This window comes from Nerophis ophidion, unplaced genomic scaffold (assembly GCF_033978795.1).
Source record: "Nerophis ophidion isolate RoL-2023_Sa unplaced genomic scaffold, RoL_Noph_v1.0 HiC_scaffold_33, whole genome shotgun sequence".
Taxonomy (NCBI): domain Eukaryota; kingdom Metazoa; phylum Chordata; class Actinopteri; order Syngnathiformes; family Syngnathidae; genus Nerophis; species Nerophis ophidion.
The window spans coordinates 1,232,632-1,258,513 of NW_026906955.1; the positions used below are offsets into that span (position 1 = coordinate 1,232,632).

The following is a 25,882-nucleotide window of genomic DNA, read 5'->3' on the forward strand; positions in this document are numbered from 1 at the left end:
CTGAGAGCATACAAGCTGACCTGCAATGTGATTGGCTGTTGTACTGAGAGCATACAAGCTGACGGGAACAACACGCAGACACACACAAGTACTAAATGAAAGATACGGAGCGCTCCTGAATAATTTTTTAATCTTTGGGTTTCGGGGAAAGTAGCAAGTCATGTCAAGTCAAAAGGCTCAAGTCCAAGTCAAGTCACAAGTCATTGATGTTAAAGTCTAAGTCGAGTTGCAAGTCTTTTTAAATGTGGTCAAGTCGAGTCTAAAGTCATCAAATTTATGACTCGAGTCGGACTCGAGTCCAATTCATGTGACTCGAGTCCACACCTCTGGTTCGTGCGACATCACGTTCTGTGATATTTGAATGTTTTATCAATGTTTTGTATGAACATAGATTATCTAGGAGTAAAAGGGAACCACAATAAAAACACGTGGAATCAGGCAGTAATATCGCTACAATTTCTAGCACTTTCACTCTTGTCATTGCAATAAATGTCGCACGGGGGCGCCACTGAACCCCAACATTAAAGCTTTGTTTGATATACTTTGAATTTATTTTTGAAAAACAAGACACTCGTTTATATCACATTGCTGTTCAAATAAATATTACAGGTTATAAAAGCATGGTAACAGAGACAGCAGGCAATATCTTATATAGAGCTACCTCTTCGTCCACTCGGCTGTGACGTCATTCCCAGCTTCCGGTGTAAACGGAAAGCAGTAGAACAGAGCAGTACTGCCTTGTAACGTCAAGTGTGCAGCACATGGACGGAGAAAGACAGTCTTATTATTTGTTATCCAGTTTGAAATATTTACCTCGTATAAAATACATATTTGATTCTTTCTTTAAGGATAAAGTAGTCTCGATGCGCTAGAAGCACTGTGCCGCTTCTCGTGCTATCTTTGCTTGTTAGTTAGCTTAGCTTGTTAGCTGCTAACAAAGAGACGCGGACGTTATCAACACATCGCTAAGTAGAGATCAAATGTGTGAGTAAAGTGTTGTGATTGTGTGAAAATGTGCGAAAGAACGATAGCAAAGTATGAGGAGGAACTTTGTCGTACAAAAGAGGAGAAGGAGCGACAACATCAACTACTGGACGCTGTTTTCAAGAAACATCAAGTTGTGTTACACAGAACAGGTTTGTTTACTTCTTACTCTCACATCTTTACTAACTTTACATTTCATTATTAACACTTCTTCAATAGGAAGATGCTTTGTCTTGTGGGGATGATGCAATGCTTTGATTTAGATCAGGGATCTCAAACACGCGGGCCAATTGCGGCCCGCGAGACGTTATTTTGCGGCCCGCACCTTAACATGAAAAAGTAATGTTGGTGCGGCCCGCGTGTTTTATATGAACGGCGCCCAACAGCGGTGTACTTGCATACTCTTGATTCTTCCGGGAGACTCCCAATTCTTCAGTGCCCCTCCTGAGGTAATCATTCTCCCGAATTTCATCCAAAATAACAATATTAAGGGGGCACCGTGGAGGAACTGCTTTTAACATCCTCTACAACCTGTACAAACCGCGTGCCAGCCCAGCCACATGCCGTATTTGGCTTCTGTAGACGCAGTAAACAACTGCAAGACATAGTTGATCAACAGCCATACAGGTCACACTGAGGGTGGCCGTATAAACAACTTTAACACTGTTACTAATGTGCACCATGGTGGAAAGGCGGACGAGACGGCAGGTTGTAGAGGACGCTAAAGACTGTGACATCGCGACACGCCCTTAATATTGTTGTCCGGGTTAAAACCGGGAGAATGCTTGCCCCAGGGGATTGTCAGGAGGGGCACTGATATTCGGGTGTTTCCCGGAGAGATCGCCACAGTTGGCAAGTATGTTACGAGGGCGGGAAAGCCATTCAAAGAAGGTGAATTCATTAAAAAGTGCATGTTGGATTTTTTAAGAAATGTTTTCTTGCAGCCCAGCCTCACCCGGTTTCTGCATCCAGTGGCCCCCAGGTAAATTGAGTTTGAGACCCCTGACTTAGATTCTTCATGAAAAGAGGACAGTTTGAGGTTGATGTTCCTCTCAGTTTGTAACAATGTGTGATTGATTGATTGAAGGAGTTATGAGAAGTTTGCATAGGAAAGGGTACACTTTCATCACGGTACACATTCACTGCTGCAAGAAAGCCTGAGATGCTTTCAGTTGAAATATATATTTGAACTCACACAGTACTATGTAGAAAGTAGCATTTAAAATACAAATATACTGCAAGAAAATACATGCAAATATAATTTCAAATAGATAAAAGGCTATGTTTATTCCCAGTTACGAGTAGCCGCAAGCAGTAATATGTTTCTTTTTGATAGGGACTTCCACATGTTGGTGGTATGGCAGGCAAACACATTAGAACCTTTTTTGGAGTGAGATCTAGGTTGAATGTGATTTGTACAACTACCTTTGGTGTTATAATGGTGAATATATTTTGAAGTATCTAGACAGGTAAATGGGTATTTTAGTGGTATGGTGTATCTTGTACACCAGACCAACTGCAAGAAGATGTACTCTGTCGGCCACCAAGAGCCTCCCCACGTTAAGGAAATGGTTGGCTGCAAGGTGAGCCCGAGATGGACGGTTAAGCAGAAGCCCAATCATTTTGTTTTGGGCTGTCTGGAGTTTGTTTTTCAGGGCTTTTAAGGCCTCACGGTACCAAACATGAACTCCGTAGTCAAAGTGGGGTTAAAGGCCTACTGAAATGAGATTTTCTTATTCAAACGGGGATAGCAGGTCCATTCTGTGTCATTAATATGAGCGAGGATGAAAGATTCGTGTTCGAGGATTCGAGGATATTGATAGCGACGGACTAGAAAAAAAAAAAAAAATCAAGTTAAAAAAAAAGGTTATTGCATTGGGACTGATTCAGATGTTTTTAGACACATTTACTAGGATAATTCTGGGAAATCCCTTATCTTTCTATTGTGTTGCTTGTGTTTTAGTGAGTTGAGTTTGAGTTTATTTGGAACATGCAAGCATACAACATGATACATCACACATACAACATGATACATCACACATGCATGCATACAACATGATACATCACACATACATGCATGCAACATGATACATCACACATACAACATGTTACATCACACATACAACATGATACATCACACATGCATGCATGCAACATGATACATCACACATACAACATGTTACATCACACATACAACATGATACATCACAATTTCCGGTTTCTCTTTTCAACATGTTGGAAAAGGAGTAGGAAGAAGCAGAGCTTATTTATTCCTACCCCTTTTCTTTACATAACAGTTGCTAAAACTTTTGTTCACTTCCTGTTCTCAATGTATTCACAATGTATACTCCATAAGTAATAAGTAATCACAATAAAAATAAATAAATAAATAATTGGTGAAGTAAGTTTTATTCCATACGATGAGATAAGTACGATTATTTTGAGAATGAATGGGTGAATAAAATCAGAATGTTTATTATCATGGTTCTTTTTCTTTCTACTTTGTAAACACTTTAGGTTTGAAGAGTTTCTTGAAGTGGATGATATTAGTACATTGTTTGATTGCTTTGCTTAATCCATTCCATCATTTAATTCTACATACTGATATACTGAAGGTCTTAAGTGTTGTACGTGCATACAAATGTTTGAAATTACATTTTGCTCTAAGATTATATTTCTCTTTTGTTGAGAAGAATCGTTGTATATTCTTGGGAAGCAGGTTATAGTTTGCTTTGTGTATAATTTTATCTGTTTGCAATTTCACTATGTGGTGGAATTTCAGTATCTTTGATTCAATAAATAAAGGGTTTGTATGTTCTCTATATCCAACATGATGTATTATTCTAACTGATCTTTTTTGTAATACTGTTAATGAATGAAGTGTACTTTTGTAATTATTTCCCCATATTTCTACACAGTAACTCAGATATGGTAACACTAGTGAGCAGTAGAGAATATAAACTGATTTTCGGTCCAGAACATATTTTGGCTTTATACATTATTGACGTATTTCTTGTTACTTTTATGTTGTATATTTTTTACATGAGATTTCCAGTTCAATTTATCATCAATCATTATACCTAGAAGTTTGGTTTCATTTACTCTTTCAATTTCTATTCCGTCTATTTGTATTTGTGTTTGACACTTCTTTTCTACTGTTACCAAATAGCATTATTTTAGTCTTACTGAGATTCAATGATAGTCTGTTTTTGTCAAACCATTTTTTTAATTTGTTCATTTCTTCTGTTATTATTTGTATTATCCTCTTTGTGTTCTCTCCTGAACAAAACGCTGTTGTTTCATCCGCAAATAATACTAACTTTAAATCTCTTGTAACTTTACAAACGTCATTTATATAGAGATTGAATAATTTAAGTCCCAGTATTGATCCCTGAGGTACACCACAGGATATATTTAGTGTTGTAGAAGTGTGTTCGCTTAGTTTCACGTATTGTTTCCTGTTCGTTAGATAACTTCTTTTCCAATTTAAGACTAACCCTCTGATGCCATATCGTTCCAGTTTTTTAATTAAAATATTGTGATTAATTGTGTCAAATGCTTTAGTTAGATCCATAAACACTGCTGCTGCACATTTTTTACTATCTATTGCATTGGTCATTTCTTCTGTGATTTCAATTAAAGCCATTGAAGTTGAAACATTAGCTTTGTATCCATATTGGTTCTCTTCGAGTATTCTATTTTTATTTATGAAACTCTCTAATCTTTTATTGAACAGTTTTTCAATGATTTTAGAAATTTGTGGAAGTAAAGAAACAGGTCTATAATTTGTAAATAGAGGTTTATCTCCAGTCTTATAAATTGGTGCAACTTTAGCTATTTTCATTTTGTTTGGAAATGTACCTGTTTGAAATGATAGGTTACTAATATACATTAATGGTCCTGAGATCTCATCAATAACCTTTTTTATCGTATCCATATCAATTCCGTTACAATCAGTTGAAGACTTTGATTTACATTTTTTCACGATTTTAACTATTTCCTCCTGTGTCACATTTCTGAGGAACATGGAGTTGGGATTTCGCTCTATGGTATCATTATAGTCCTCAATTGAAACTGGGTCTGGAATCCTTTCTTCCAATTTTGGTCCAATATTTACAAAGTAGTTATTAAAGCTTTCGACTACTTCCTTTATGTTGTCATTATGTTTATTTCCATCTAAGACATGGGTGTGAAACTCTGGCCCGCGGGCCAAACATTGGCCCACCGTTTAATTTCATTTGGCCCTTGAGGCAATATCAAATTAACATTAGAGCTGGCCCACCGGTAACACCACATTCACCGCTAATACTCATACTTGCCAACCCTCCCGATTTTCCCGGGAGACTCCCGAAGTTTAGTGCCCTTCTCGAAAATCTCTCTGGGCAACCATTTTCCTGATTTGCACCCGGACAACAATATTGGTAGCGTGCTTTAAAGGCGATGCCTTTAGCGTCCTCTACAACATGCCGTCATGTCCTCTTTTCCTCCATATAAACAGCGTGCTGGCCAAGTCACATAATATATGTGGCTTTCACACACACATACTTGGCCAACAGCCATACAGGTCACACTGAGGGTGGCCGTATAAACAACTTTAACACTGTTACAAATATGCGCCACACTGTGAACCCACACCAAACAAAAATGACGAAACATATTTCGGGAGAACACCCGCACCGTAACACAACATAAACACAACAGAACAAATACCAAGAACCCTTTGCAGCACCAACTCTACAATATACCACCAAATCCCCGCCCACCTCATTTTAATTTTATTTTCAAATTTATTAGCCTGTGGAAAAAGTTAATGTTGGTATTTACCTCAGAAGGCTGCAAATAGAAAAGAGGCATTAATTTTTTAAGTTAAATTCTATTTAATATACCACTGAAGTTTTTTCCTTTGTTTTTTAAAAGTTGATTTTGCACTATTACGTTATATAAGCTCTGCCTGTTCCATGGGAGGAAGCCTGAGTACCCGGAGGGAACCCACGCAGTCACAGGGAGAACATGCAAACTCCACACAGAAAGAACCCAGGATTACTCAGGACCTTCGTATTGTGAGGCAGATGCACTAACCCCTGTTCCACCATGCTGCCATATTTAAGCCTTGCTTGTTTAATATTCATTGCAAAACTTGTTTGGGTCCCTATTAAAAGGCAATGTGTTCAACCTTGGCCCGCGGATTTGTTCAGTTTTAAATTTTGGCCCACTCTGTATTTGAGTTTGACACTCCTGATCTGAGAAGTATTGGGGGTAATCCCTCTTAGTGCCATTTTTAATAATGCTATTGAGAATGCCCCATGTTGCTCTCATATTATTTTTGTTCCTGTCCAATAATTCACTGTAATATTCTTTTCTACATGATCGTAGTATGTTTGTTAACTTGTTTTTATACTTTTTGTACTTAACTTCTGCCTCTGTAGTTCTTTGTACTATAAATTTTCTATATAGCGTATTCTTCTTCTTACAAGCATTGTTTAATCCTTTTGTCATCCATGGTTGATTATTCTTTCTCTTTTTACTACTGAGTTGTCTCCATGGACAATGTTTGTCATAAAGTATTATGAACTTGTTTAAGAAATGTTCGTATGCTTCATCAACCTCTTCTTCATTGTACACATTGTCCCAATCTTGCTTTTGTAGCTCCATTTTGAAAGCAATCATCCTCTTCTCTGTGCACAGTCTTTGAAATGTCCTTTTGTCTTCCATGTTCTTTTTGCAGTTTCCATCATATATTGTAAAAACTGGCAGATGATCCCTAAAGTCGGTTATAAGTAGACCACTTGTGGTGTTATTATCAAAATCATTGGTAAAAATATGATCAATAAGTGTGGCACAGTGTCCTGTGATGCTGCTTGGCTTTGTGATTTTAGGATATAAACTGATGCTGTACATTGTATCAATGAAGTCATCAATAAACTTTTGCTTGTTAGGGTTCAATAAGTCAATATTAAAGTCACCACATAAGAAAATTATTTTTTGACCATTGTCCATGTAAGTTGCCTTGATCCATTCTTCAAATGTTTCTATACTTGACTTAGGTGATCTATATATACAACTGATTACTATGTTTTTGCTATTTTCCTGACATATTTCAATGGTAATACATTCTAAGATATTATCTATAGCTAATGACATGTTTTTTACCACTTTGAGGTTCGGGTTCTTCATCACATACACAACTACTCCTCCTCCATTTTTGTTGGCTCTGTTCATGTAGTTTAGTTCATATCTTTCCAGATCAAAATCTATTCCTTTTTTTATCATCAATCCATGTTTCTGTGACGGCGATCACTTTGAAGGGTTTTTTGATGTATTTCAAAAAGTTCTTAATGTTGTTGTAGTTTGCATACAAGCTTCTGCTATTAAAATGAACAATTGACAATTTGTTATCACTTTTAATGATGCTATTGTATTGCTCATCTTTGTAATAAAAACAATTATTACTAATGTGGGGGAAAAAAATTGTATCTGGATCTATATCGTTTTCCAAATCCTGGTTTTTGTGCTCTTTGTTGCAGAAGTTTTGTAGTTCCATATTTCCTTGCTCAACAATCTTTGATGTCGTTTCAATAATGTCTATAAGTGTAGATGGATGCAGTCCTGAATCTAGGTCTTCTTTTTTAGTCGTCCCTTGCAGCGTAGTAGTGTTGATGTTGAATTTAGGTGCTTGTTTTCTGTCAGAGTCCATTATCATCATTGCTGTGGAAGCTGTGTAAACTTCAAATTTGTCCAGGTCTTTGATGTCATTGACAACAATTACTCTTGCTTCTGGACCTCCATTCAGCTTGATGTAGATTTTACAGTTGGCGCTCCAAGTTCCCTGGATTTTTCCCTGCTTTCTCAAGTCGCGTGCTTTCTTGGCGATTCCAGCATTATGTTTAGTGAGATGCTCATTCATGTACACATTTGTTCCCTTCAGCTTCTTTCCCTGTCTCAGCAATGCCATTTTAGATTTTCTGTTTACGAGTTTCACGAGCACGACTGGAGTGGCGTTGTTGTCTCTTCTGTTCAGTGGGATGCATGTTTCGATGGTAATAATATCGATTTCAATTTCCTTTGATTGCAGAAAGTTGACCACTTGCTGTTCTGCCGAGACAAGGTCCATTTCATCTGGTTCACCTTCATTATTCACAGCCTTCGCATAGGATCTTGGTTTAATTCGGTGCCTTGTCACGATGATATCATTCATTCGTTTATCCTGCTCCATTTCATCTATGATATTCCACAGCATGGAGTTGTCTTCTTGAAGGGTCTTCATTTGTTGGCGCATATCTTCTTGAAAGGTCTTCAATTGTTGGCACATATCAGAGACTTCATTTTTTCTGGTGATGATTTGAGTTTGCAGACTTTTCACATCTTATTTGTGTTCTTCCATTGCTTTTTTCAGATCTTTTTTTATTTCTTTCATTTCTTCTTTCATTTCTTTCCAATCTTCTTTTAATTCATGGAGTATTTTTAGTAGTACTCCTTCTTGATTCCCATCATGTCCTGTTTCCAGTCTCAAATCTTGGTCCCAGTTGTGTCCTGTGTCGGCTGACACGAAGGTTTTGGGTTTCAGTCTTCTCTTTAACTTTTGGCATTGTGGCAGATCGATGACATCAGTGACTCTTGTGTCTTAAACGGCAGTTACTTTAGCAACTTGCAGCACGTTTAACTTGTTTGTTCCAACAATGCGTGCATTGCGTTGTTCACAGATCGATTTCAGGTGTTAGTCTGTCAACTTATAACACTGCGACGTTGGAAGCACTTTAAAACAGCTGTAAACTCGCCGTAGCTTTTGGTTGCTAGGCAACCGCTTTGAGCTGCGTTAAGGCGCCGATGGCTTGAGGCAAACGGCTCTTCCAACTTGCCTCATTTCAGCGTATCAGTGCCTCACAACTGACCAAAATGAGGTCAAGGATGCCAGGTGACTCTCCTGTGGCTGTGATCGCAAATCAGTTGTCAAAATCTTCAGAATAAATAAAAAGTCCGGTAGCAAAAGCGGAGCCTTTTTCTTTTGTGTCCTTTCTCGTGAACAGGAAGTGACGTATTAGTGAGTTTAATATTACCTGATAGTTGGAGGGGTGTGTCCACGGGTGTCTTGAGGCCAGTCTCTGAGGGAAGTCGACGGCAGCTGTATGGATGGCGCAAGTTCAGCTGATCTCCGGTAAGAGGTGACTTTTTAACCACAATTTTCTCACCGAAACCTGCTGGTTGACATTTGGTCGGGATCCATGTTTGCTTGACCGCTCTGATCCATAGTAAAGTTTCACCTCCAGGAATTTTAAACATGGAATCACCGTGTGTTTGTGTGGCTAAAGGTTAAAGCTTCCCAACTCCATCTTTCTACTTTGACTTCTCCATTATTAATTGAACAAATTGCAAAAGATTCAGCAACACAGATGTCCAATATACTGTGTAATTACGCCATTAAAGCAGACAACTTTTAGCTGTGTGTGGTGCACCGCTAATATTTCCTTACAGTCCATGACGTTTTCACCAATAAACTCCGCAGGAAATTTAAAATTGCAATTTAGTAAACTAAACCGTCCGTATTGGCATGTGTTGCAATGTTAATATTTCATCATTGATATATAAACTATCAGACTGTGTGGTCGCTAGTAGTGGCTTTCAGTAGGCCTTTAAATGAGTGCTTGTGTCAGAGTCTTAAGTGTATTTCTACCCACCAGCGGGGTGATCCTACTATATAAGAAGTAAGGGTGTATGGAATGCCGGTATTGGTAAAGTACCGTGATACTATCCATCCATCCATTTTCTACTGCTTGTCACGTTTGGGGTCGCGGGGGGTGTTGGACCCCATCTCAACTGCATTAATCATATTCGGTACTAAACCGCCTCTAAAAAGTACTACTTCTATGTTTACATCAAAATGTTTTGCCATCACATCTTCTTTCGTTTTTTTATTTGTAATTATTTATATTATGTTTATAAACTCAGGAAATATGTCACTGGACCCGTGAGGACTTTGAATATGACCAATGTATGATCCTGTAACTACTTGGTATCAGATTGATACCCAAATTTATGGTATCATCCAAAACTAATGTAAAGTATCCAAACAACAGAAACATAAGTGATTATTACATTTTAACAGAAGTGTAGATAAAACATGTTAAAACAGAAAATAAGCAGATATTTACAGTTAATGAACAAGTAAATTAATAATCCATATTTTACCACATGTCCTTAATAATTTTGACCTAATAATAATAGAATATAAATGACACAATATGTTACTGCATACGTCAACGGACTAAATTAGGAGCTTTTCTTTATATACTTACTACTAAAAGACAAGTTGTCCAGTATGTTCACAAACTTGCAATAGGAAACATGTTTAATGTACCCCAAAACATTTTTTATTTAAAAAAGCCAATAATGCACTTTTCTGTGATCCCTTTTTTTTAGAAAAGTATCAAAATCCATTTTTGTAAAGGTCCCGGTACCAAAATATTGTTATTGGGACAACATTAGTAAGAATATAATTTGTCGGTTGATTCTTTCACTACCTGAGTAGTCATTTTTTTACTGGAGAGATTAGTCTCTACGATGCAGCCAAGAAAGTTAATCTAATTTTTGTTTGTTATAATATTGTCACCCACTTTGACTGTGAAGTTATTTACTTTTCTGAGGTTAGGAATTGACCCAAAGACCTGTGTACTTGCAAGTACCGAGGCAAGTCTTATTTCAGCAGTTTGTCATTGAAAGCCTTGCTAGTCTAGGTCTTGAGGATTCTAGCTTCTCTTGTTTTGTGGCCGTTAGCCTCGGTTCTGTTCTTCATGGGTACAGAAAATGATGGAATGATCACTTAAGCCGCACACAGTAGTTCCACTTGTGGTGATCTGAGACTGGTCAGAAGTAACAAGGAGGTCTATGAAGGTTTAAAAGAACTCACTCACCCCGGTAGTTTGCTTAATGAGCTAAGTGAGACAATGTTGGTGGCACAGCTTAGTGAAGGTTTTAAAAATGGGTGCATCCTTTCAGGACATATCAGTGTTCCAGTCCCCAAGAAGTAAACCTGTATCAACATGTTTACATAAAACTCACACAGTCACTAAATACATTTTATACTGTAAACAAATCTAATCAAAGTTATAATTTCACTTCTTAAATCTGACTTACAAGTATCAATAAGTGAACGTAAACAATTATTTTCAATAACTAAAGTAGTCAAAACTTGAATTATTAAAAGAACATAAAGGCGACTGACTTTCCTTCAGCGTGTCGTAGATGGTCTCCAATTCCTAAAGAGGAATTGTTGATGAAGATACTCCATAAAACAGCACATAGTAAAACATGTTTTGGTAAAAGTTCCTTTTGGCCCAGCCAACAAAATGACCTCAAGAAAGTATGTTGCATGATAACAAAAACATACCATGAATGATTTTTTTGTTTTTTTAGTGATTTTGGAATTATATTTTTTTTATTTCCATGATATTGAAGTTATGGTAATGACAATATCATTATAATATTATGGTTAAGTTTACAGATAAAGTTTAGGTGTCATAGACCGTATACACAACACAATATTTACCCACTTTACATCAGTGAAGTTAAGAATGCTTCAATCAATGCTGCCTCGTACTTATACAAACTTTTCAAATTGCCCTCCATCAAATTTCCAAGTCTGTTTGTGTACTCACTACCACTTTTGAATTATTTTAGGAAAAAAGTAGGTATTTCCAGTGTTTTTATTGGTTGTTTTGCTACACACTTTTAACACAACACACAAAAGAACACAAATCATGTCATTGTGTTAACAGTGTCAGTTCAAAACTATTTCTATACTCTCTTTATCTTATTTACTTATTTACCCAACAGACGTCCAGAAGCCCCCTCACATTAAAGAGGAAGGGGAGGATCCACAGCCCCCCCACATTAAAGAGGAAGAAGAGGATCCACAGCCCCCACACATTAAAGAGGAAGAGGAGGAAGTGTGGATCAGTCAGGAGGGAGAGTGTCCTGTAGGGCAGGAGGAGGCTGATGTCAGCAAGTTTCCACTGACTGTTGTCTCTGTGAAGACTGAAGAGCATGAAGACAAACCACCTGAGTCCTCACAGCTTCATCACAGTCCAAGTAAGCTCAACATTATACAAGATTATACAAGAATGACAAACACATTTCAGGAGGACATTCTCACAGTAACACAACATAAACAGAACAGAACAAATACCCACAATCCAATGCATCCGTGACTATTCCTGGCTACATTATACACCCCGCTAGCACCAAACCCTGCCCCCCCCAACCCCGCCCACCTCAAGCGACACACGGGGGGGGGTTGGTGCCAGCGGGGTGTATAATATAGCCAGGAATTGTCACGGATGCCTGGGATTGTGGGTATCTGTTCTGTTCGGTGTTACTGTGAGGATGTCCTCCCGAAATGTGTTTGTCATTCTTGTTTGGTGTGGGTTCACAGTGTGACGCATATTAGTAAGAGTGTTTAAGTTGTTTGTATCACAACCTTGAGTGTAACCTGTGTGGCTGTTGACTATATGCCTTGCAATCTCGTACGTGTGATGACAGAAGCGGCGAAATGCATGCGTCGGGCTGGCACACAGATAGCATGGTGTAAAAGCGGGCGCGATGACATGTCGCAGAGGATGTTAAAAGTAAAGCCATCACGGCGCGCCCTCAATATTGTAGTCCGACTGAAAATCGGAGACTATTAGCCCCGGGTGATGTCCGGGAGATGCACCAAAATAAGGAAACCTCCCGAAATAACCAAGGGGGTCGGTGATTATGCAGCTGAGCCTCAGAGCTGCCAAAGAGCTGCATGCGGCTCCGGAGCTGCGGGTTGCCCACCCCTGTTCTAGATGTATTAAGAGTTTATTTACAACATTAATAATATATACATACTATGCCAAATTAAAAAAGGTAAGCTTTTAGTAAATTTGTTTGGGATTCTGTTTTTTGTAATTGGTTTTCAATCTTCATTATTTACTTCAAGTTATTACAATACCTCTGTCTCTCTCTCTTATGTATGTATATATATATATATATATATATATATATATATATATATATATATATATATATATATATATATATATATATACATGTGTAGGTGTGGGAAAAAAACCACAAGACTACTTTATCTCTACAGATCTGTTTCATGAGGGGTTCCCTCAATCATCAGGAGATTTTAATGGAAGCATTCACATACAATGGTTTATATAGGGCACAGAGTGGGTGGGTACAGGCAGGCGTAGGGGTGTGGTGATTGGCTCATGTGTTACCTAGGAGGTGTTTCCGTCTATGGCGGCATGTTGAAATGATTTCACTGCGCTTGTTGAGGGATGATAGATCTGGATGATATATAATAAACAGTTTCTCTTTTAAGCATAGGTTGCATCTTTTATTACCACTGTTGTAAGGTGTGCTGGATGCAAGAATTTGCCATGTTATTGAATATTCAACATTATTGTCTTTGAGGTTCCAAATGTGTTTGCTGAGTTCTGTAGAATTCTGCAAAGTCTGGTTTCTAAAGGAGGCGTTGTGATTATTCCATCTTGTTTTGAACGCTCCTTCGGTTAATCCTACGTACGTGTCGGATGTGTTAATGTCCTTGCGTATTACCTTTGCTTGGTAAACGACTGATGTCTGTAAGCACCTTCCGTTGAGAGGGCAATCAGGTTTCTTGCGACAGTTACATTCATTATTGGTTTCAGAGTCGTTTAGTCTGGGGGTAGGCAGTCCTGCCTACCCCCAGACTAATAATGAATGCACTATTCTCCGGATAATCCAATCAAAACATATATATATATATATATATATATATATATATATATATATATATACACACACACACACACACAGGACTGTCTCAGAAAATTATAATATTGTGATAAAGTCCTTTATTTTCTGTAATGAAACTAAAAACATGGAAATGTCAGACATTCTGGATGCATTACACATCAACTGAAATATTGCAAGCCTTTTATTATTTTAATATTGCTGATTATGGCATACAGCTTAAGAAAACTCAAAAATCCTATCTCAAAAAATTAGAATATTTCCAAGGACCAAGTAAAACAAAAAGATTTATAATAGCAAAACAAAATCAAACATTTGAAAATGTCTAATGCACTAAGTACTTGGTTGGGAATCCTTTCACATGGATTACTGCATCAATGCGGCGTGGCATGGAGGCAATCGGCCTGTGGCATTGCTGAGGTGTTATGGATGCTCAGGATGCTTCGCTAGTGGCCTTAAACTCATTTGCATTATTGGGTCTGGTGTCTTACAGCTTCTTCTTTACAATACCCCACAAATTCTCTAAGGGGTTCAGATCAGGGGAGTTGGCAGGCCAATCGCGGACAGTAATGCCATGGTCAGTACACCAGTTACTGCTGGTTCTGGCAGATCATGCTGGAAGATGAAGTCATCATCTCCATAGAGCTTTACAACAGATGGAAGCATGGAGTACACAGCTGCATTGACTCTAGACTTGATTAAACACAGTGGACAAAAACCAGCAGCTGACATGGCTCCCCAAACCATTGCTGACTGTGGGAACACACTGGATTTCAAGCAACTTGGATTTTGCTCCTCTCCAGCTTTCCTCCAGACTATAGCGCCTTGACTTCCAAATGAAATACAAAATTTGCTTTCTTCTGGACTCTGGACCACTCTGCATAACAGTGTGGTACGCCAGCTGCACTGAAGCAGACAAACAGGCGAATTAGAGGGTCATAAAGTCTGCACAAAAAATTATCGGCTGCCCCCTGCCCTCCCTGAAGCATTTACATAACTCCCGTTGCCTCAAGAAAGCAAAAACCATCACCAAAGACAGCACACACCCTGGCTACCACCTGTTCCACCTGCTACCATCAGGCAGGCGCTACAGGTGCTACAGGTGCATCAGAGCCAGAACAAACAGGCTCAGAGACAGCTTCTTCTCCAGAGCTGTCACCATGTTAAACTCTAACTTCTAATAATAATAATAATTCACCCCTGTACAATATCATGCCCTAATACCCTACTGTGCAATACTGATTATTATTTATTACTTCCGTACTCTTGTCTTGTTCTGTATATTGTACAGTATTTTGTATTTCTACAGTGTTTTGTATATTGTACAGGATTGCTTTTTATTTTTATTGGATAGTAGTCTGTTTATTTCAATTGTTAGTTTTTCCTTTATTACCCTTTGTGTTATTTATTTCACCCCATATTTGTTCCCACAACCGCCACTCAAGTTGGAGTCTTTAATCTCGTTATATGCTAATATAATGACAATAAAGTCTATTATATTCTATTATATTCTATTCTAATTGGGCTTGCACGCTGTCAATTCAGGATATAGGGGGCGCTAAAGGCAGTGCCTTTATTGCACTCCTTGAATATTGTTGATCTGGTAAAAATTGACAGGGGCTTCGAGAGAATTGGTGCCCTGAGATTCAGGAGTCTCCCGGGAAAATTGGGGACGTGGGCAAGCATGACCTATCAAGCGCCGTTCAGATTAAACTCATGGGCCGCACCAACATAAAATTGTCACATCAAAGCGCGCGCCGCATAATAACGTTTCGCGGAACGCAATTTTGCCCGCGGGCCGCATGTTTGAGACCCCTGCTCTAAACCTAAACCAAAATCATAATGATCAAAGACGTCCAGCACATTAAGGTGAGTTAAAGTTCATGAAAAGTTTTACTGTCAAGCTCTTACAAACTGTTCTCAAACACCACACACATCATTGTTTTTGTTTTTCAAGATATAGATGGATGCTGTCTTTTTAATGTAGGTGGAGAAAATGAATAACTTTATAGGGGTGGGCCAAAGAAAAGGTAAACTAAATAAATGCATAACGTGGAGTGCTGTCTATTTGGCCTAACTCACCTGTGAATAGTTTGAATACTGCAAATTTCAATAAGTAACACCTCATTTGTGTTCTATGTTCTGCAGACGTCCAGCAGGTGTCAGCAGAGAGTCATGAAGAGATTCCCTCCAAGCAGCAGGAGTGGAGCTCCAGTGTGGGACAGAAGAAGCTCGAGCCCACTCATATAGAGGAAGAAGAGGAACTGTGGGAGCAGCTTCCAAGGTTGGAGGAGGTTAATGACGAAGATGATATAAAGTCAGAACCAGATAGCATCTTTGCTCCACTGTCAGACATGGACCACATGATGTCAGACTCTTCTGATCACAGTGACCACATCCAAAAACCTTTGAAGAGTAAAAATGACTCTGAAGGTGATACGAGACATCAAAATAACAGCAAACACTTTGACTGCTCTGAATGTGAAAAATCTTTTAGACATAAGAGTAATTTTACAGTACACATGAGAACACATACTGGAGAGAAACCTTATACTTGCCCTGTTTGTAAGAAGAGTTTCTCCAGAAAGCAATACATGACCACACACATGACAATACATACTGGAGAGAAACCTTTTACTTGCTCTGTTTGTAAGAAGAGTTTCCCCAGAAAGAATGACATGACCACACACATGAGAACACATACTGGAGAGAAACGTTTTGCTTGCTCAATTTGTGCTAAAAGATTCAACGCTAAGAGTATCATGACATTACACATGAAAATACACACAGGTGAGAAACCTTTCACTTGCTCTGTCTGTAAGAAGAGCTTCATCAGAAAGCATCACATGAACACACACATGAGAACACACACTGGAGAGAAACCTTTTACTTGCTCTGTCTGTAAGAAGAGTTTCTCCATGAAGCCTGACATGACCACACACATGAGAATACATACTGGAGAAAAACCTTTTACTTGCTCTGTTTGTAAGAAGAGTTTCTCCACAAAGCGTAACATGACCACACACATGAGAACACACACTGGAGAGAAACCTTTTATTTGCTCTGTTTGTAAGAAGAGTTTCTCCAGATGGCAACACATGACCACACACATGAGGACACACACTGGTGAGAAACCTTTTCCTTGCTCTGTTTGTAAGAAGAGTTTCTCCATGAAGCCTGACATGACCACACACATGAGAATACATACTGGAGAGAAACCTTTTACTTGCCCTGTTTGTAAGAAGAGTTTCTCCAGAAAGCAATGTGTGACCAAACACATGAGAACACACAATGGAGAGAAACCGTTTGTGTGATAAAACAATCAGGTTTAAGTATCAGGTCAGTAAACACAAGTGTGTAACAGTCATGGAAGCTGCAGGGATGTAAAAACACTCAAACGGTGATTGTGCTAAATGTACTTTAAAAACACAGGATGATTAATATGAACGTATATTTTATGTTGAATGTTGTGCTTCTTATCTTCTACTCTTATATGTTGTCCTGGAATGACTTTTTAAGTTGTGTGCATTTATTGAATATTATATATGTTGCTAAATTTTTATTCTATTTTCCCATTGTTAAAGAGAGGTCATCTTATTTCTTATTTTTTTTTCCAACACATTTTCTCCATTGCACTTTATTGATGTTATTTTCCAATTAAAAGTATGAATTAATAACATTGTTAAAAAAATTTGGACCCTAAGTTCGGACACAGATTCATCGTCATCGTCATCGTCATCGTCATCATCATCATCATCATCATCATCATCAGAATACTGGATGAAACTTTAACATTACTTTTTTTAATATAAGTGTGACCTCAATATTCCTCGATAATAAGACTAAAAATATAGATTTAAGTACCATATTAGAGTGCCTCTTGTAGTATTCCACCTCGCCACATTGTGAGAATTGGGGGCTAGCAGTTGCATGTTTTTATCATGTTTTATCAGCGAGGAAGACAGCATTTGTCTTTACTTTTTTGTCGGATTCAAGTTTTAATGTTCTTTTCATTAATAAATTAATCACTATGGCTGGCAATATTAAGGATTATTTATAGATATTTAAGAACAAATTCCCTCCTTGACAGGTAGCAAAATGACTCCACAAAATGTGAACTAGCAGCTGACTCGGTAAATATTTTTTTAATTTTCTAATTAGTTAACTATAAAGAGTAACATCCATCCATTTTCTACCGCTTATTCCCCTTTGGGGTCGCGGGGGCGCTGCTGCCTACCTCAGCTACAATCGGGCGGAAGGCGTTGTACACCCTGGACAAGTCGCCACCTCATCGCAGGGCCAACACAGATAGACAGACAACATTCACACTCACATTCACACAGTAGGGACCATTTAGTGTTGCCAATCAACCTATCCCCAGGTGCATGTCTTTGGAGGTGGGAGGGGCCTATCCCCAGGTGCATGTCTTTGGAGGTGGGAGGGGCCTATCCCCAGGTGCATGTCTTTGGAGGTGGGAGGGGCCTATCCCCAGGTGCATGTCTTTGGAGGTGGGAGGAAGCCGGAGTACCCAGAGGGAACCCACACATTCACGGGGAGAACATGCAAACTCCCCACAGAAAGATCCTGAGCCCGGGATTGAATCCTGACTACTCAGGACCTTCATATTGTGAGGCAGACACACTAACCCCTCTTCCACCGTGAAGCCTTAAAGAGTAACATGACAGTGGAAATTTCACAATAATTCACCAAAAATCGGAAATTGGGAATGATTTCTTAAGATGCAGATGAACCAGGTGGCACCATGCCGTAAAAAAAATGGATGTTTTTGATAAACGAACAAAAACCGAGAGCAACAGGGAACTGTGAAGACAACAAAACAAACCGCTGAAACCCAGCAAAACTCTCACAGGAAATGTGGAGCAGACGGCGTCCACAAAATATGTGCGTACTCGAGCTTGACATCTAAAAGGATGGTCACCCGTGAACAAAGAATAATGTCCGGACAACAAAGGTAGCAAGAGGATCAATTGAAATAGTCTTGATTGCAAACAGAAAAAAGGTGAGGGGAAATGCTCGGGGACAGAAGTGAAGCTGCCACGGGAAAACACCAACAAAACTGGGAGAGCCACCAAAATAAAAGCACAGGACAGGAATTCAAACATTAAACAGCGGAAAACACGAACAAAATGTGAACAAAATTTGCCAGATGTGACAAATGGAGTGTCAGAAATGAGCTGAGCCAAGATTGACAGGCTGGATAATGAGGGAGAAGCAATCTAGTGTCATGTCAGCACACTGGGACTGGAAGGCAGGATTCACACAATCTTCTTCTCACTTCTCTCTCATGTGGAGGCTACAGTCCGCATGACAGAAGTCACTACTACAACTACTCTTATTTCATTTAAATGTATTTTTTACTTACAAATTATTATTATTATTGTTTTTTCATGGACATCCATCAGCTGACATTGTTATCCATTACATCATATGTGCATACATCATACATCTATTGTCTGCCCGAAAGATCAAAATATTATTTTTTGTTTATTTCCCAACGATGACACCTGCACCCCTCCGCCACAAAAAAAGAAAGACAGCAAAAAAACAAAGTAATAATAATATTAATAACAAATAATATAAACAGATAAAACTATATACATATAGGGAGTAATCTTTTTTTTTCTAAAACAGTTTAATCACTAATTAGAAAAACATAAAATTAGTCTTATGTGGCGTGACATAATCAACCCAGTATTCCCAGTATGAAGTAAATATCTCTAGTTTATAAATAATAAAAGCTGTTATCTTCTGTGTTTTATAAATGTCCATTGTGATTTTCCATCCATTTCTTCAAAGTTGGGCTCTCCTGTAATATCCATTTCCTGGTAATGCTCTTTTTACAAACCACTAGTAGGATATTCATGAAGTATTTCTCTTTTTTCAGCCAATCCTGAGGTGCGATGTGTGAAAAACAGAATGTCACTTTCAAGGGGTGATTTGAAAATATCCTGTAGAGCTTGGTGTATCTCTTTCCAATAGTCCTTTATGGCAGAGCAGTCCCAGAAAACATGCTAGTGGTTTGCCTTTAGATTCCCACAATTTGTCCAACAGGCAGGGGAGTTGTTATCATACTGAGACTTCTGAGAAGGTGGAATAAAACTTTCCCAGCCAAACTCTCCACTTGGGTGAGCTGCTACAAGTCCATTGATATCTCCATTTTATTGTCCATTCTTCCTCAGATGTAGTTATCCCTCCTTCCTTCTCCCATTTTGTTTTAACATATGAAGTTAAATATGATTTCTTATACAAGCATGAAACACTTCTATCAATAGTTTCTGAATTGTAAACTTTTGTAAATAGTTCAATGAAACAAATGCTTGTCTTTGTTACATGTTTCACCTTCATATTAACAAAATGATGCAACTGCAGATATCGATAGAAGTCTTGTTTTTTTTTTTAAATGTGTCCTTTTAAAGGGGAACATTATCACAATTTCAAAAGGGTTAAAACAATAAAAATCAGTTCCCAGGGGCTTGTTATATATTTTGAAGTTTTACTCAAAATTTTACCGGTCTCGGAATATCCCTAAATAAAGCTTTAAATTGCCTTATTTTCGCTATCTTCGAAACCACTATCCATTTCCCTGTGATGTCATACAGTGCTGCCAATGTAAACAAACAATGGGAATACCACAGCAAGATATAGCGACATTAGCTCGGATTCAGACTCGGATTTCAGCGATTTAAGCGATTCAACAGATTACGCATGTATTGAAACAGATGGTTGGAGTATGAAAGTATTGAAGAAGAAACTGAAGCTATTGAGCGAATAGCTATTGACGCTATTCATAGCCATAGCATGGCCGAGTAGCTGCGTTAGCATCGCCGGTAAAATGTGCGGACCAAACGATCAGGACTTTCGCATCTTGTGACACAGGAGCAACTTAAATCCGTCGATTGGTAAGTGTTTTTTTCGCATAAAATGTGGGTGGAAGGAAACGTAATATAGTTGCAAATGCATCTACAGGTTATCCATACATCTCTGTGCCATGTCTGCTTTAGCACCGCCGGTAAATAGCATGTTAGCATCGATTAGCATAGCATGTTAGCATCGATTAGCTGGCAGTCAACATCAACAAAACTCACCTTTATGATTTCGTTGACTTTATCGTTGCAAATGCATTTGCAGGTTATCCATACATCTCTGTGCCATGTCTGCTTTACAACCGCCAGTAAATAGCATGTTAGCATCGATTAGCTGGCAGTCATGCCGCGACCAAATATGTCTGATTAGCACATATGTCAACAACATCAACAAAACTCACCTTTGTGATTTCGTTGACTATCGTTTCAAATGCATCTGCAGGTTATCCATACATCTCTGTGCCATGTCTGTCATCGCCGGTAAAATGTGGAGACACTCTGGCACATTCAATGGGGGTCTGGCGGCAGACACTTTGGCATCTTCGGGCCAGTGGTGCAACTTGAGTCCCTCCCTGTTAGTGTTGTTACACCCTCCGACAACACACCCACGAGGCATGATGTCTCCAAGGTTCCAAAAAATAGTCGAAAAAACGGAAAATAACAGAGCTAAGACCTGGTCTTTGTAATGTGTTGAAAATGAAAATGGTGGCTGTGTTACCTCGGCGACGTCACATTCTGACGTCATCGCCTCCAGCGCAATAAACAAAAAGGCGTTTAATTCGCCAAAATTTACCCATTTATAGTTCGGAAATCGGTTAAAAAAAATGTGGTCTTTTTTCTGCACCATCAAGGTATATATTGACGCTTACATAGGTCTGCTGATAATGTTCCCCTTTAATAGTTTCAAAACTGAGCATTTTTTAATCTTTCATTACACTACATGAAGGTGAATTATTTTTTGTTGATCTCTATTGGCAGAGTTTGAAATCGGTACAGCAGTCTTGGAAGTGCATTCCTTTTAATACAATCAATTCTACAGCTAAGGCGAAAAAAAGGAATTAAGTTCCATCGTGCTATGTCATCTTTTATTTTCTTATGTATGGGTAGATAATTTTATACTGATAATGTTGTTATATATTTTGATAAAATGAGGCCCAGGTATTTAAAAGACATATCAGGGGGTATAAATATATATATATATATATATATATATATATATATATATATATATATATATATATTGTCTCCATCCATTTTGGATGGAGACAATAGCTAAGTAAAACTTGAACTATAGAGATTAAAAAAACAATATAAGAAAATATTCCTTTGTGTGTGATTTTTGTACATAATTTCACTGCTTCTGGGTTATAATTATACGAGAGGAGTTGAGTTTTACCGATGTTGATTTTATGTCCTGATAATAGACCCTACCGTTCAAATGAGTGCATTCATTTAGGAAGAGAGTATGTTGGGTGCCACTGTGATGAGGTGGCGACTTGTCCAGGGTGTACCCCGCCTTCCGCCCGATTGTAGCTGAGATAGGCGCCAGCGCCCCCCGCGACCCCAATAGGGAATAAGCGGTAGAAAATGGATGGATGGATGTTGGGTGCCAGAGGAAGACTAAAATGTCATCCACATCTGGCCAATTTATACTCTCTCCCTTTAATTATGATTCCTTTAGAATTTCTCTAATCTGTTATTAATAGATTCTTCACAGAGAATCTTTGTTTACAAACTGAGCACTTGATTTTCCAGTGTGCATTCTTTTGTTTATCAAGCTTTTCTTAGAGCATCTTTTTTTTTTTTTTTTTCACAAACTGAGCACATTAATGGTTTGTCTCCATGTGTGCATAGAATCTTAAAGTCTTCAACACAGAATCTTGTATTACAAACTGAGCACATTAATGGTTTGTCTCCATGTGTGCATAGAATCTTAGAGTCTTCAACACAGAATCTTGTATTACAAACTGAGCTCATTAATGTGTTTTTCTCCTGTGTGAATCTGTTTGTTTATCAAGTTTTGTTTACACAGCATCTATGTAACAAACTGAGCACATTAATGGTTTTTCTTCAGTGTGCATTATTTTTTCTGTTATCAAGACTTTCTTCACAGATAATATTTGATTACAAACTGAGCACATTAATGTTTTTCTCCAGTGTGTATTATTTTGTTTGTTAGCAAAATTTTATTCACAGAGTCTTTTATTACAAACTGAGCACATTAATGGTTTTTCTACTTTGTGTAATTTTTTGTCTGTTATCATACGTTTCTTCACAGATAATATTTTTATTACAAACTAAGCACATTTATGGTTTTACCCAGTGTGTAATTTGTTTTATTTGTTATCAATAGTTTCTTCACAGATAATCCTTTTTTTTACAAATTGAGCACGAGTGTTTCTCCAGTGTACATTATTTTGCTTATGTTTTTTTCCAGAGCATCTTTTATTACAAACCGAGCACTTTAATGGTTTTTCTTTAGTTTGTATTATTTTGTCTGTTATCAAAAGTTTCTTCACGCAGAATCCTTTTTCACAAACTGAGTACATTAATGGTTTTTCCCGAGTGTGCATTCTTTTGTTTGTTAGCACTTTTTTTTACAGAGCATCTTTTATCACAAACTGAGTACATTAATGTTTTTTCTTCAGTGTGCATTATTTTGTTCATCAAGTTTTTTCACAAAGACTATTTTATTACAAACTGAGCACAATAATGTTTTTACTTCTGTGTGTATTTTTTTAATCTGTTATCAATAGATTATTCGCAGAGAATCCTTGTTTACAAACTGAGCTTTTGAATGTTTATTCTCCAATCCGCATACTTTTGTTTATCAAGTTTTTCACAGAAAATATTTTATTACAAACTGAGCACATTAATTGTTTTTCTTCATTGTGCATTATTTTGTTCGAGTTTTTCACAGAACATCTTTAAAGGCCTACTGAAAGCCACTACTACCGACCACACAGTCTGATAGTTTATATATCAATGATGAAATATTAACATTGCAACACATGCCAATACGGCCTTTTTAGTTTACTAAATTGCAATTTTAAATTTCCCGCGGAGTTAAAACGTGGCGGAATGATGACGTTTATGATTACGCGTGCGCGTGACGTCACAAATTGTTGGGGACATCTTGGCTCACGTCCACACACGGCTAATAGTCGTCTCTGTTCAACGCGTAATTACAGAGTATTTTGGACATCTGTGTTGCTGAATCTTTTGCAACTTGTTCAATTAATAATGGAGACTACGAAGAAGAAAGTTGTTGGTGGAAAGCAGTGGATTCAAAGATAATAATTAGTATGTGATCCTAGTTCAAATTTAACAGATTATATAAAACAGCTTGTGTTTTATTTTATTGCTAGGACAGCAGGTGACCCCAGAGATCCTCGAGAGGGTTAGAGCTGGGCCAGCCAGGGTTAGTGAAGTCCCATCGTCAAGTGCAGCAGCCCCGAGATGCAGCCCAACATAGCATCTCCAGGTGTGTCTGGAATGCAAGCCAAGCTACGACCACCTCCCGCATTGTTTGATGAAGGACCAGCATCAAGTCCTTCTGATAGTGGTTCTTCCGATGTCAGCTACGTGCCGAGTGGGTCATCGACGTCGGATCCGTGTCAATCTGACGGGCCGCCAGATCCCACACGTACTCCCAAGATGCGGGAAGAGGGCGCCCACAAGGTACCGAAGTACATCATCTTTGAGTCGTGCCTCCAGAGTCTCGTCAAGTGGTGTCACTGTCCAGCCTGTGGCAGCCAGGACATAAGCCCTTCTTGGGATTGGAACGGTACACAGCTGATCATGACCATACAATGTACATCATGTGACCGGAGGAGTAGGTGGAGCAGCCAGCCAAACATTGGCCCTTATGCCGCGGGCAACATCCTGCTATCTGCTGGCATTCTCTTGGCTGGCGGATCTTCTGGCAAGGTATTGCAAGTGCTGAACAGCATGGGAGTGCAGCGTCTACACCGCCTGGAGAGGGGGAACTTCTGGTTGCCTAGTGGAAGTCTGTGGAGAGACACATTCAGAACATCCACAAGGACCATGGCCACCTCTTCCCAATGTGTGCTCTTGGACAACTGCACGGTAGAAGTATGCAAAAGAAATGTCTCAAACCAAGTAAGTAGGCAAATAAGTTGCCTGAAAGCAGTGAGGGAATAGCAATATTTTACTGCACATCTTTTGAAAGTGCCCTGCGTTGAGGTGGCGACTTGTACAGGTTGTACGCCGCCTTCCGCCCGATTGTAGCTGAGGTAGGCACCAGCTCCCCCCGCAAACCCAAAGGGAATAAGCGGTAGCAAAATGGATGGATGGATCTTTTGAAAGTCAAAAAATTCAGATAAACTTGTGAATAGATAACCAGTTTTCAAGTTGACTGGAACATTTTGTATAAACATTGTTCTATTTTAAATGTATGTTTAGTCTCACGCTCAGCAGTGAAACTGGAGGAGGTTGTCAACAACAAGTCCCTGCTGAAAGATATCGCCATGCCGTCGAGTAAACACCAGACTTCCAAGGTAGAGGCGTTCCATAGCCTTATCATACAGGTAAGAATTAGGCTGATTGCCTGTCGGTGGTTAGCACCTGCCACTAGGACTTTGGGGGCCAGGGAGCAAATTACTACAACAGTGGTTCTCAACCTTTTTTCAGTGATGTACCCCCTGGGAACATTTTTTTAATTCAAGTAAATCAGAGCAAAGCATTTTTGGTTGAAAAAAAGATAAAGAAGTAAAATACAGCACTATGTCATCAGTTTCTGATTTATTCAATTGTACAGTATAACATGTACAATAATATGTTTTGGACACTCGGGTGAAGAGAGGGGCGGAGCTTTCTACCGATCACCACCTGGTGGTGAGTTGGCTGCGATGGTGGGGGAGGATGCCGGACAGACCTGGCAGACCCAAACGCATTGTGAGGGTCTGCTGGGAACGTCTGGCAGAGTCTTCCCACCTCCGGAAGAACTTTGAACATGTCACGAGGGAGGTGCTGGACATTGAGTCCGAGTGGACCATGTTCCGCACCTCAATTGTCGAGGGGGCAGATCGGAGCTGTGGCTGCAAGGTTGTTGGTGCCTGTCGTGGCGGTAATCCTAAAACCCCTTGGTGGACACCAGCGGTGAGGGATGCCCTCAAGCTGAAGAAGGAGTCCTATCGGGTCCTTTTGGCTCATAGGACTCCGGAGGCAGTGGACAAGTACCGACAGGCCAAGCGGTGTGCAGCTTCAGCGGAAGCGGAGGCAAAAACTCG

General features: G+C 38.9%; 1 protein-coding gene across 2 annotated transcripts; it reads left to right on the forward strand.

Moving 5' to 3' along the window:
* Positions 1–708: 708 nt before the first annotated feature.
* On the forward strand, positions 709–24,158 carry LOC133546576 (zinc finger protein OZF-like). Of its 2 annotated transcripts, none has more exons than XM_061892353.1 (3): positions 709–1,136; positions 11,812–12,066; positions 23,999–24,158. In XM_061892353.1, exons 1-3 carry the CDS (start codon positions 1,013–1,015, stop codon positions 24,103–24,105), a joined length of 486 nt encoding a protein of 161 aa, XP_061748337.1. In that variant the 5' UTR covers positions 709–1,012; the 3' UTR covers positions 24,106–24,158. The 2 variants fall into 2 exon arrangements, with proteins under 2 accessions (XP_061748337.1, XP_061748336.1); XM_061892352.1 differs by lacking the exon at positions 23,999–24,158 and adding an exon at positions 15,895–17,787 and having other exon boundaries at positions 724–1,136.
* The last annotated feature ends 1,724 nt before the right edge of the window (positions 24,159–25,882 follow it).